This window comes from Lactuca sativa, chromosome 6 (genome assembly GCF_002870075.4).
Source record: "Lactuca sativa cultivar Salinas chromosome 6, Lsat_Salinas_v11, whole genome shotgun sequence".
Classification (NCBI taxonomy): domain Eukaryota; kingdom Viridiplantae; phylum Streptophyta; class Magnoliopsida; order Asterales; family Asteraceae; genus Lactuca; species Lactuca sativa.
The window spans coordinates 34732951-34746402 of NC_056628.2; the positions used below are offsets into that span (position 1 = coordinate 34732951).

The 13452-nt window shown below is 35.6% G+C and overlaps 1 protein-coding gene and 1 long non-coding RNA gene across 4 annotated transcripts in view; one reads left to right on the forward strand and one right to left on the reverse strand.

The window, feature by feature from the left end:
* Positions 1–6499, reverse strand: part of LOC111903843 (uncharacterized) — a 31107-nt gene extending 24608 nt beyond the window's left edge. For all 3 annotated transcript variants that reach the window (XM_052764599.1, XM_052764600.1, XM_023899588.3), the window contains exons 1-2: positions 6176–6499; positions 5373–5470 (exon numbers count right to left, since the gene is read on the reverse strand). In XM_052764599.1, coding sequence (XP_052620559.1) covers positions 5373–5470; positions 6176–6372 — 295 coding nt within the window. In that variant the 5' untranslated portion in view covers positions 6373–6499. The remainder of the gene's footprint in view (positions 1–5372; positions 5471–6175) is intronic.
* Positions 6500–10945: 4446 nt separating this feature from the next.
* LOC122194884 (uncharacterized) lies at positions 10946–11368 on the forward strand. Its single transcript, XR_006184659.1, has 2 exons — positions 10946–11080; positions 11170–11368. It is a non-coding gene; the product is annotated as an uncharacterized LOC122194884 (long non-coding RNA).
* Positions 11369–13452: the final 2084 nt, after the last annotated feature.

The following is a 13452-nucleotide window of genomic DNA, read 5'->3' on the forward strand; positions in this document are numbered from 1 at the left end:
GTTGATATTTACGTCTGGGAGGTAGTTACATGCCATGGTGTGCCAGTCTCTATGATTTCCTATATGGATATGAGTTTTACTTACAAGTTCTAGAAGTAGTGAGGATTTGGGCACATAAATTCACTTTAGTACAATGTACCATCCACAAACAGACAATAAGAGTGAGAGGACGATTAAGATCCTAGAGGATTTTTTGAGAGTTTTTATAATCGATTTTGGTGGGAGATGAGATTATTATCTTTTGTTGGTAGAATTTTCCTAGAACAACATTTTTCATTTGAGTATCGACATGCCTCCCTTGGAGTTGCTCTATGTGAGAAAGTGTCAGACCCTAATTTCTTGCAGAGAGTTTAGTAAGAGAGTTATAGAGAGAACCGATGTTGTGCTTAGGACTATTGAGCTTATTTTGCGAGTTCAAGAGAGACTGCGGACAACGCAGAGCTGCCAGAAGAGCTACGCAAATAGGCTTCACTTCAAGTTAGAGCTTTAAGTGGGAGATATTGTCTTTTTAAAGGTGTTGGCTTAGAAGGGCATCATCTGGTTTCAGAAGAAGCGCATACTGGGCCCTACGTTTATTGGAACATTTAGGATTCTTGCTCCTATACTCAAGGTTTCCTATCATTTGGATCTACCTGGGGAGCTTAGTCAGATCCATAAAACCTTCCATGTCCCCTAGTTGAGGAAGTGTGTTACGAATGTGATGATAGTAGTACCTTCGGGGGACATTTAGATTGATGAGCGTCTGAACTACGTGCAGAGACTAGTTGTTGTTCTAGAGAGAAAGACGAAGACCTTGTGTAATAAGGTTATTGGGTTGGTGAAGATGTAATGGAAATACCGAAAGGATATGGAATGTACGTCGGAGCATGAGGAGGAGATGCACCATTATTATACTGATTATTTTGTTGAGGCTGATTTTGAGGACGAAATCTAGTCAAAGTGGGGGAGAATTGTAACAACTTGTCCAGGTTTGTAATGCTCTTGTGTTAACTTTAAAATAAGTTTAGGGTGTTAATGTTTTCAGAAGACTGACGTGATCTATAAGAGGTTGTGGCACGACCATGTCATTTAAGTAGCGACGTAATCTGGTGTGGACCACAACACGATGACAGTTGGGCTCAAAACTCTAGATCCCAGGGCTTGGGCCCTATATAATGATCTTAACAATTCCAGGGTTCGTGTCTTTGTAGCATCATTCTCTCGGAAACATAAACCTTAACCATTGTGAGAGAGTGTCATGTGTGTGAGTGGTATTTTGAGCATTAGGGTTTTAGATCTAGCAAGTTTGAGCCTAAGAAATGAATAAAGTTGGAAACTTTATCCATGCTAGACATTAGCCGATTTAGATATGAGCTTTAGAGCTCTAGAATAAAGATTTAAGAGGGTTAAATTGGTTGGACGTGAATCGCAACGCGGTTCTTTGAGTATTGTGACGAGGGTTGAAAAGGCCAATCATGACTATTTTGGCATTTAGTCACTATAGCGCGACCCAGGACCTGGTAGCGACGTAAGGGACGTTGACTTTGACCGTTAAATTTTTGACCAGTTTGACTTTTGGTTAAATTGGAGGTTCTTAGTTGTAGATTGAGGTTTGATCCTTTAGGTGGTTTGTTTAGCTGACTTCCGAGCATCCGCAAGTGTTTACAATCATCTTTTCAAATTAAGATGAGTTTTCTCACTATATTATGTGATACAATGTATATCCTTGTATGATAGGATATGAGGATTTTTAGAGTAGAATGATATGAGTAGTTCAGGAAAGTCTAATGTATGATTCATTACCTACTTATATGTTTCATTTATATGTATATCGAGGAGTTGATGACAACAGTGGGAGGTCATGAGCCTTTGGACTCGTGTTGACAAAGAAATGATGACATGTCATGAGTCCAGATACATATGTTATCAGTGGAATGGCGAGAGGCCATAAGCCATGTTATTAGTGAAATGAAAAGGGGTTGTAAGCCATTATTTATATGCATTGTTTATATGTTGTTGATAACGGTATTCTGGGAATCCGCTAAGCTTTTTTGCTTTCAGTTTTGGATTAAATGTTTTGGGTTGTGCTTCTGGCAGTGGGAAGGCTCCAGTTGGATAAAGATGCTGAAACTATAAAAAAATTAACATTTTTATTTTATCTTAAAACTACATCAATATGGATGTCTATTAACAAAGAATAAAAAAAAAATATGAATTTTGATATATTTAAATTGTTTTTCGAAAAAAAAAGTAGCTTCTTAAAAATTAAATAAAAACAAAAAAAATAAATTTTGTATATATTAAACTAATTGTTAACATAGTTTAAGGAAACATATTTTGTTTGAAAATACACATGTATACACTTGCCCAATTTAGTTGGTACAACCAAGTCTTTTGCCCAACAAAATAAATATGTAGTTGAGATTTATTCCTTTGTACTCAATTTTTTATTTATTAATTGAACTCTTATATATATATATATATATATATATATATATATATATATATATATATATATATATATATATATATATATATATAGAGAGAGAGAGAGAGAGAGAGAGAGATAGAAGTAGGTTCCATTGAGATTCCAAAAAAAATATAGATCTTGAGGTTCAATCTCAGTCACATATTTCTCATTTGCCGCTCTAGCTCTGGCGTATTGGCGCGGCGAGTGATTTATAATCTTAAACGAATATTCAACGTTGCTCGTTCCTTTTCCCCCCAACCACCATTACAACCACATCTACCACCAACCGACCTCACCACTGCCACCTCCTTTACCTATACCGCCGCCGCCGCCGCCTCTGCCACTACCACATCCTCTTCCACCAACAACCATAATCATTTATGATTTCTCAATTTGTGAACAAACATATATTTATAATCATTTATGACTAAACATATATGTATAAATATGTATAATCATATATGATTATACATCTCTGGTATATAATCATTTATGATTAGGCATACTCCTTTGCTAACAGTACGCTAGAGCGTTAGAATCACAAATGAGAAATATGCAGCTGAGGTTGAATCTCAAGATCTCTATTTTTTAGAATCTCAAGTGAACTGTCATATATATATATATATATATATATATATATATATATATATATATATATATATATATATATATATATATATATATATATATATATAAAGAGAGAGAGAGAGGGAGAGGGACATACAAAGAGAGAAAAAAGAGAGAGAAAGAGAAAGAGGTAGGTTCATATGTGGATGAATATTTACTGTGTGGACGTAGGGACCAATGAGATTTTAGAAAAAACATAAATAATTAATAATTCATATAAGGGTATTATTGGAACTTTATATATAATCATTTTTAGAAACCAAAAGCTAATCATGATATATATCCAAAATCCCTTAAATCTTGGATGTTACCTAAATTCTTTTTGACCAAATCTCTTTGACTAACTGATTAACCCTAACCTACTCCATATACGTCTTTTTTTTATGTGTGTGATTCAAATAGATAGAAAGGCATCGATTGCATACTATGTTGACACCCTTCCGGAAGGAATAGAACCCATACCACCCTTCTTCCTTGAGTTTCAAGACAACCCGATAAAAACAGCCGCCTCCTGTTTACCTCACTTAAACCTGTCTCCCACACCTCCATCGCCTTCCTGATGACTACCAACAATATAGTCGACCACCACCATTGCAGGCGCCTAATCAAAAGCGAAAGACACAAAGAAAGAGATATAGCTACAGGTGGAGATCGAAAATCACATAAGGCTGATAGATTTAAGAGAGATATCGATAAGTGGGAGTGGGTAGAAGATCCTCTTGAAACCACATCATCTAGTAAGAATTTCATTTTTTGAGTTTATATTTATATCTTTATACTTCACCTCATCTCATCTCGCCTTCTCTTACTTAATTTTGTTCTCTTGTTATTTTTCATAAGAACATACATTGATTCATTGACACTCCACAAGATAGAGGCTACAACTAACGCCCGATTTTGTATTTAATCGATTTCTTTTGCCTTTGATTTTGAGACAATATCATTTACAATTATTTATTCAGAGTATTCCCAAAGTTTCTAGTCTCTTTTATCTCTTTGTTTCTTAGTTTCTCTGTATGAGTGAGAGAGAAACAAGTTGATTGCATGCACTTGAATTAGTTTTTTGATATTTGTATCTAGTTTTGTTAAATGGGTTAGGGATTTTGGCTCTTTCCATTCAATTTACACGATAAATCATGTTATTGTTTAGATTTTATGGTTGTTTTTAGTGCGTGAGAAGAAGGTGGATTAACTGCATAAAAGAATTATTGTAACAACCATCCTTTTATTTCAAAGAGAAGAAGATTCAATTGATTCTATAGACCACCGAAGAAGATCAAATTTATTCTGAAGACTAAATTTATTTTGTTACGTATTTTACATTTTCTAGAGGCATACATCAAGAATATGTTATATATTTTTTTAAGAAGACCTCACATTCTTTTAAACAAATACATCACATTTTGTAAGAATATTGCACATTCTTTATGAATACTAGTTTTTTTGATGTAATTTTCTAATAAAAATTGTTTGATTTTTCAATATTTCTCTGTTATTGTTGTAATTATTTATTATTCTATTGTTATTTCATCGAATATATAAAAATATTTTTTTAAGTATTACAGAAAATAATTAATATAATTATTTTGATTTGGATAAATTTCTTAAATTTATGGATTTGAATAATTACTTCCCTAAAATTAGGATATAGAAAAGTATATATTATACATAAAACGATTTTAAAGTTGAATCCATAATTGTTTTATATATTCTATAAAAATTTCAAAAAATTCTATATTACCCTCAAAATGATTGGTCTAGAATTATCTTGTTCATACAATAAATGTCATCCACATTTTATATATATATATATATATATATATATATATATATATATATATATATATATATATATAGAGAGAGAGAGAGAGAGAGAGAGAGAGAGAGAGAAAAGAGTTATATGGAAAATGAATGATTAGGGCAACACATATTTGAACCAATGAAAACATGAAAACACATCACTTCTACAATAACTTCCACAATACATTACTTGTGAAGAAAGAAATGGACACGTGTCATTTGATTATTGGTTCCGGTAGATGTTGCCCTAGTTATTTGTTTTCCATAGAACTCATTCCTATATATATATATATATATATATATATATATATATATATATATATATATATATATATATATATATATATATATATATATATATATATATATATATATATATATATATATATAAAGAGTCCACAAGAAAAGAAACACATAACTTGATCCATGATGAATATCAACTATCAAGTCGTAGAAACAATGCAAGTTTTCATTAATTTTTGAAGAACTAACGCACCAGTCAAAGCAGATTCCAGGGATTTATCATCATTTATATCGAATTGAGAAAATTTAGCATTCTTCCCAAGTGTCGCCACCATACTAGCACCTTTTTCGCTATATGGAACAAATGAGTATTCAGCAGATGGGTTATAGAAGTAATGAAGGTTAAACACACGTTTAAGGCTACTTCGAATAGAGAAAGTCCTTCCATGTTACTTGAAGTAAATGAAAGCAATGCTTTTAAATCACCAAGTCTAGTATTTCATAAGTTCACCAATATGACCAATCACCACTACAACTAATTCTAACACAACCAGAAACAAGGAACTTTTTTTTGTTAAAGTGATTAGTTGATAAAGTAGTAGCGCTAAATATAGAGTAATTGGAGGACTAATTTCTCTCTGATACACACACACAGACCATGATCATACTTTATCTGGATCTCAATTTACTATTTCGTCCATTTTCCAGATGATAAAGCATCATGTGTCCTTTATGTTTATGGTACTTGAAGTAAATGAAAGTAATGGTTCTGTATTACCAAGGATAGCATTTGATACATGCACCCTGGCCCAGCTATGGCTACTTTTTCTACAAAGCTATAATTATAAGGGGTAGATATGAAGATACACAGTACAGCTAACTGATTCGATTGGATATCTTTCTTCAATAGATTCTACCACAAACCAGACGAGAAGAAATTGTTTGATTCTACTTGCCTTTGAAATTGCTATGAACGTGATTTGTTTAGGGGAGTAAAATTGAAGAAGAAGATTTAATAAGTTATTGGGAATTGTAAGTTGGAAGTGGAAGCAAAACCTGTTACGACCAGCAATGGTGATGCGGAGGTCTGGGGAGAGCTTAGAGAGAGCAATGGCGGTAGAGCCACCGACTCTACCGGTTCCTCCTAGTATCAGAACCCTTGAATTGGCGGTTTCCTTTGGAGGGCCGGCGGTAGCCACCGTTGGAGTCCTGATGGCGCTCCAGTGGCACATGCAGGCAGACAAATACACCATTCCTCTTCTATGTGAATGTTGAGTGTCTGTATCCTAGAGTTCGTTGCATTATCTCTATTTAACGGGCATGTAATTAGATAGTACAATAATCACTTTCTAACAATAGCACTATATATAGCAAGATTAATTTTTTTGTTTATCACTTGAACATGTTCTTGTCGGAATCAAATCCCTAACGTATACGTAAACAAATTTGCTTAAACTACAAAAAATATCAAAATTTAGTGTATAGTGGTGGTAAATATAAATAGATTATAAAAAACATAAATGGTTGTCAAACTAACCTATTTGCATTTTGAAAGTCAAAATTTTTCCTCTTGTAGAAGACTATTTATGATAAAGAGTCTTGATGAAAGTCGTTGTAATCACAAAACCGAAAGTGTGCATGTAGAAAACGTTCAAATCTGATTTCTTATAAGGAAATTATAAATTTTAGAAGTTTCAGCATATCATTGTACGACACAGAAACCGAAATGGAGATTGGTCGATTGTTGGGAAAAACAATCTAAACAAGAGTTGAAGATTTTGTCCATATAATTATGTCGTTATAAAGACAGTCGAGAATAGAATTCATATGAGTTATGATTCTTATACCGGTTTTACGAGTCTAAGCCTGTTAAAGAAAAACTTTAAAAATAAAGTGAAAATTAGTCGATTGAGTCTAAATGAAAGTTGTCGATCTCGTCAATAGCCACACATAGATATAAAATACGCCGAAAATGAAGCCCGCATGAAGAAGTTACGGAATTTACAAAAATCAGAAAATCGCACGAGTACGCATGCGTTTTGTGGCGCGCAAAGACCGCCCAACGCGGCCCACCATGTTTTTGCCATGTGTCACCTTTTGACTGAAGCCACGTTATCAACCCCAACAAGATGCAAAGCGCGCATCTATGGTGCGCGGCGAACACTCCAACTATAAATAGAAGCCTTTGGTCTCTTTCATTTCCCACACCACCCTCACTCCAAACTCTCTCATCTCCGCCTCGAGTTCGATCTTTCTGGGATTTTGGAGTACTTTAGTAAAGCTCCGAGAAAGTGAGATGAGCAAATAGAAGTATTCGGTATCGAAGTCCTGCCCGCGAATTTTCGGGTGATCACCAGGAACTCTCTATAAGTTAAGCTACGTTTCGAGTGTAACTTATATTTATATTCATAGCAGTGTTGTAAATATCGGCCTAGGCGGCAGCCTAGGCGCTAGGCGGTCTGTAACTGATACGATTAGGGGTGCTTGGCGGAAATTGGTTAATATCGGTCAAACTCAGGCTAGGCGGTCCTCGGCAGTCCTTGGCGGTCATCGGCAGTCCTTGGCGGGAAGATTTGAAAATTTTTAAATTTTCAAATATTACACTAAGATTTACAAAACTTCAAAATTTTAAAATTTTAAATATTCAAATTTTCAAATATTATACCAAATATTTCAAAATTTAAAAATTTAAAAATTTTAAATTCTCAAATACTATGTTTTCTTAGGATATATTAAGTTTTAAAATATTTTATTAGTAATTTATGGTCCCCGATTAATCTCCGCCAAATAGATTAAACGCTTGACCCCAGTCGACCGTCGAACGATTTTTACAACATTGATTCATAGTTGTTGTTATTAATAAATAATGTAACATCCCAATGATGAGGTACTTCTAATTTTTTACCCTATAATTTAATTATATTGTAGTTTGGTCCCTAAGTGAGAAAATGAGTGCAAAAGAACCCTTAGTGGCATTTTAGTAAATTGGGACTTTGAGGAGTACGCGGTGCGTACATATGTACGCTGAGCATACTAGGGCATGCCTTAGTACGCTGGGCGTATACCACGTACTCATGGCGTACGTAAGGATTAAGCAAACCCTAATTTTTAGGGTTTGGCTCATATTTAAACCCAATTATAGCCCCATTCTCCTCTACTTCACCGGCCTCCATCATCTTAAAACATTTTTGCAACCCTAATCCATCTTGTGATGCATTTCTAAGCTTGAGTGTGTGTGTTTTATGCTTTGAAGAAGAAGAAAGCAAGTAGAGACCATGTTGGATGAGTGAGGTACATTGGATCTGGAATTTCTACCTTTTTTGCAACCTCTTGAAGGTATAAAGCTTGCAACTTTACCACTTCATCATGTAGATCTACATTTTGTTCTTTTAAGACACTTTTTGTCCCAAAATGGTGAACCTTGAGCATGTCATGTTCTTGACCCATTAAGCCGTCCTTTCAGACCTTAGGAGTGGTCTTAAGCTATAACAATGGAGTCTTATTGGTTAGTTTTGTCCCATGCATGTTATTAAAGGCCTTAACCCATTAAGATGTGGATTTTTGATGTTTTAAGCACTTATTTAGCATGTAAGGTCATAAAGTTGGAAACTTTACAACACTTAGTGATATTTTGGCCATGGATCTTCAACTGGACGCATTAAGTCGGAGTATTAAGCACTTAACGGGAAAAGAGAAAACCCTGAAAGTACGTCGTGTGTACCTATATGTACGCCCAATGTACTCGGTCAGCTACCCCGTTCCGGTCAACGAATGAGTACGCTCCACGTACATCTAGAGTACGCCCCGCTTATGTGCACTGTGTCGACTCGATTGCGTTGACTTGGCTGGGTTGATTCAGTTGTTTTATTGACTTTGGCGAAGTTTGAATTAAGGGTATTTTGGGTATTTTGGTTTATGTCTAGGAGATTGGTCATTTTGATGATTAGTTGTCAGTTTGAGCTGAGATTCGGAGTCAGGACCTCATCAGCTAGTGTTCAGTTTTTGAGGTGAGTTTTCCTCACTATACCATGGGTTAAAGGCACCAATGTCGACCCACCAGTTTATATATCCTGGATATATAGGATAGTGACATATGGGTATTTGGATGAGTAGTAGATATGCATGATCATGTGTATTTGTTGTTGTCTGTGGATTGCATATTTGTTTATCTGTTATGTATATGTCGACATGTAATGGTTGGTTGGGTTGAGGCGATCCTACTTTGTGCGGTAGCCAACAAAACCTAGAGCAAGCCAGATATAAGTTGTGAGCCGATAGACATGCCATACTTATGTTGTGGGCTCCGGAGCAAGCCAGATATGAGTTGTAGGCCGATAGGCATGTCGGACTCATACTGTGGTCCTGGGAGCAAGCCATATATGAGTTGTGGGCCCGAGACCAAGTGCATGTTGTTGTTGGTTATGTTTATGTGGTGGTACTTTAGGGGAACTCGCTAAGCTTTGACTTACGATTTTAGTTTACTATTTTAGGTACTTCAGATGATCGCGGGAAGGCGAAGGCGTGACCGTACACAACATCCAGTTTTTATGGCATTATGATTTCTGGGAAAACTCTGACATTGGGATTAGTGAAAGATTAAGCTTTCATCATCATATTGTCATAGGGATTAATAAATTGTACTATTATAGGTTAATTTTTGTCAGGCGCATTACCGCCAGTAGGATCACCCATATAGCTGTGAATCATCTGAGTAACTGTTCAGGTGCGTTATCTCATTATACTATGTATTACTATACATGTCCATGTATGTTAGGATAGAGAACTAGTAAAGTATAGTTGATAGAATAGTCTTTATAAGCTTAAGTGTAAACTGGTAGAGTGGAAACTATAACCGTGCACATAGAATCTAAAGTGCAATCCCTATGTGCGTAATTGTTGTGATATTAGACTTAGATAGGGGTGATTGTGGCACAGTTACAAAGGCCGGGAGCCTATAGGCCCGTGTAGATTTAGTTAGGAGATGATGGCGGAACGGTTAAAGAGGTTGGGAGCCTATAAGCCCACTTAATCTAAGATACACATTTTGTTGACATATCATGAGCTATTTTTTGTATGCATGTATATGTATTGTGACATATGGTATTTTGAGGAACTCACTAAGCCTAGCGCTTACCATGTTGATTATATAAATGTTTTTCAGGTACTTCATTTACTCATGTGAAGGGAAAGGTTCGACTGTACACACGCGCATTCGCAACATGTTTCCGTATAATGCAATTACACTCTGATATACTTTAATATATAAAAATGAAAAAATTAGGTTGTAAAATAGGGACAATTCAAATTGGTATCAAAGCCCTAGTTTGATAGAATTTAATGAATATTTGTAACATTTGTTAAATATTATATTATTTGAAAATATAATCGAAGGTAACGATGAAATCCTCAATTTATTTCGATAGCAAACGATTTTATAAAAATAATGATTTTATATTTATTAATTTATTTTATAAAAATGGAATAAAAAATATAACAGTTTTTAACAAAAGTATTCTAAATGAAAGTTATAGTACCTGTTAATACCTACGCGTGGATATAAATTAAGAATGTCGAAAACGGAGCTCGTATGAATAAATTATGATTTTTATATTTACTTTTTACCAATTACTATTATTACCCAATTACTATTAACCATCTTCTAGAAACATTTGTCATGATTACATCATGAATATGTCATATACCTAACTAGTTATACGGAGAATATCAACATTTAACATTTATTATTAAAAAATTATATCTAAATAGTAATTCTTACTAGTATAAATACAATGCTTAAGTTACTCATTTCCTACATCAATCCTCTCAATAATCTCTCAATATTCTATTAGTTTAAGTCATGTTTTAGTCATAATTAGCTGGAAGCTAATTACCGAGAAGCCAGTAGATGATTTTACCCGAGAAGTTATTTTCAATAGTTCATGTTACTATTCTACAAAACAAGTGAGTTGTCTCACTATATTATGTATTCCAATATGTGCTCATGTATGTTATGTGTATCTATGTTATATGTGTTGTTATATTCATAGTAGTGTAGGGGTTGCTAATGGAACGACAATAGGTTTGGGAGCCTATAGACCCGAGTGTTAACGACGAAATGACAAGTAGACCTTAATATTAAATACACTTATTAATGGCCGAATAATAAATGTACGGGAGCCATTTGTTTGTATGCATGTATATGTATTGTGATATATAATATATTGGGGAACTCACTAAACTTTATTCTTACCCAGTGGAATATAATTTTTTTTTGAGGTACTTCTTCAGATAAAGGCAAGACTAAGGCATGACTGTAAACACGCATCGACATACACTACAAGAAAAACACAATTTTTCTAGGGAATGAATCCGTTGTGAAAAGTTGAAATTCCGTTGCAACAGACGAATAGCGATGGAATTTGCGACGACCGATTTTCGTCCCAAAATAACCTTGTAGCAAGGGTTTTCTAGACAAACAATCAATCCTTTGCAAATATGACAACAGAATGAAATCCGTTGTCGATGGTATTCTGTCGTGTATTCCGTTATAGGATTTCATCACAAATTTCGTGGTAATTCTTCCGTCACAAACTCCGTTGTAGTTAATTCCTAGCAAAATCCGTGATGATGAATCCCTAAAAAATGTTGTGGTGGTGAATCCCTGGCAAATTCGGTGGTGATGAATCCCTATCAAATTTTGTGTTGTTGAATCCCCAGCAAATTCCGGACAAAACTGTAAAATTGGTCCTCGTGGTTTGCAAAAAACTTTAGATGGGGTCCAAAAAGTTTTTGACTTGCATGGAAGGTCCAAAATCAAGAATTTTCTTTGGTTTTGGTCCTTGAAAATTTGAAAAGACAATTTTACACTCATTATTTATTTTTTACATTTTCTTTATTTTTTTAATTGTTTTATAATTAAAAAAAAAGAAAAAGAAAAATAATAGGATGGGTCTCTCTCTCTCTCTCTCTCTCTCTCTCTCCATCTTCTTCCAGACAGGATCATCTCAACCAAACTCACAAACCAAACCCCAATCTCCTTACAAGTCAAAATCAAGCTTCCCACCAGAATCATCTTCGGAGACCATGAAACCAGCACAACATTCAACCCCTGCGATCTCATTCAACTCCCCAAGAATAGAATTGGCGATGGCTTCTTAGGCACACTTTACAAAGTTATCGTCCTACTCTGGCTCCATTATCACAATCAGAAAGATTTGTAAAAACATCACCCATGGCAGCAAATTCGACCACTGGGTTAATTTTTTCAGCGGCCTTTGTAACGCCCGCAAATCCGGGCTAGTCAATTTAGAGGCAATAGGGGTCGAAAACGACTTTTCGACAAAAGATTATTTAAAATAAATAATCTTAAACAAGTTGTAGAATATGTCACAAGGTTTTCGTACATATAAAAGAACGCCGAAATCCGAGTTATAACGAAGAAGTTATGACCCGTCGAAGTTTCGCGACAGAACCGGCACGATACCAGAAAGCGTAAATAGTGAATTTACGATAGAGCGAGATTTAGCCTTAGCGATCTAAACGAAATTCGTAGAACATCGATAAAAAGAACGCCCAAATCTGACTTCGTATGAAGAAGTTATGATTTTTCGAAGTTTCAGAATAGCAGTGTACAACCCGAAATTCGAATATTAGATCGAGCGGTTTTTGGCCGACACGACCTAAACGAGAATCGAAGATCTCGTTAAAAGTAGCATAATGAGAAAAAGATGGGCGAAAACGGATGTCAGATGAATAAGTTATGAGGATTTAACGGACCAATCCTGTCTCGGCCCGTTAATAATATAAAATTTAAAATTGAGCCAAAATTAGCCGACGGAGTCTAAACGAAAGTTGTAGAGTACGTTCCCGCCATCGCGTGGATATAAAGAACGTCGAAAACGGAGCTTGTATGCGAAAGTTACGAATTTTTAAAGTTGAAGTATGAAAATGCGAAACCTGGTGCGAGACTGATGACGTGGCGCGTTGTGGGCCGTCCGATGATGATCTCAGATCTCGCTTCGGATCATGCCACGAAGCCTCGCCCTACGCCCCGCGTACGAGATCCGGAACGCCCCGCGTAACCTCGGTCTTATCCCTTCCGAATGCGAGACAGCTGGAGTCGATCTGGCAGCCTTATCCGAGCCCTTACGCCCCGCGTAGGTCCGAGGTACGCCCCGCGTACCGAGGCCTCGCAGGCTATAAAATGCAGCGAAGGCAGCCCTCATTTTCACACCTTTTTCACTTCTTTCTCTCACTACTTTCTCTCTCTACAACCCCAAAACACCCCTAAGCCCTAGATAAAACCCCTAGCACCCTAGGGAAGCCCCGAGGCT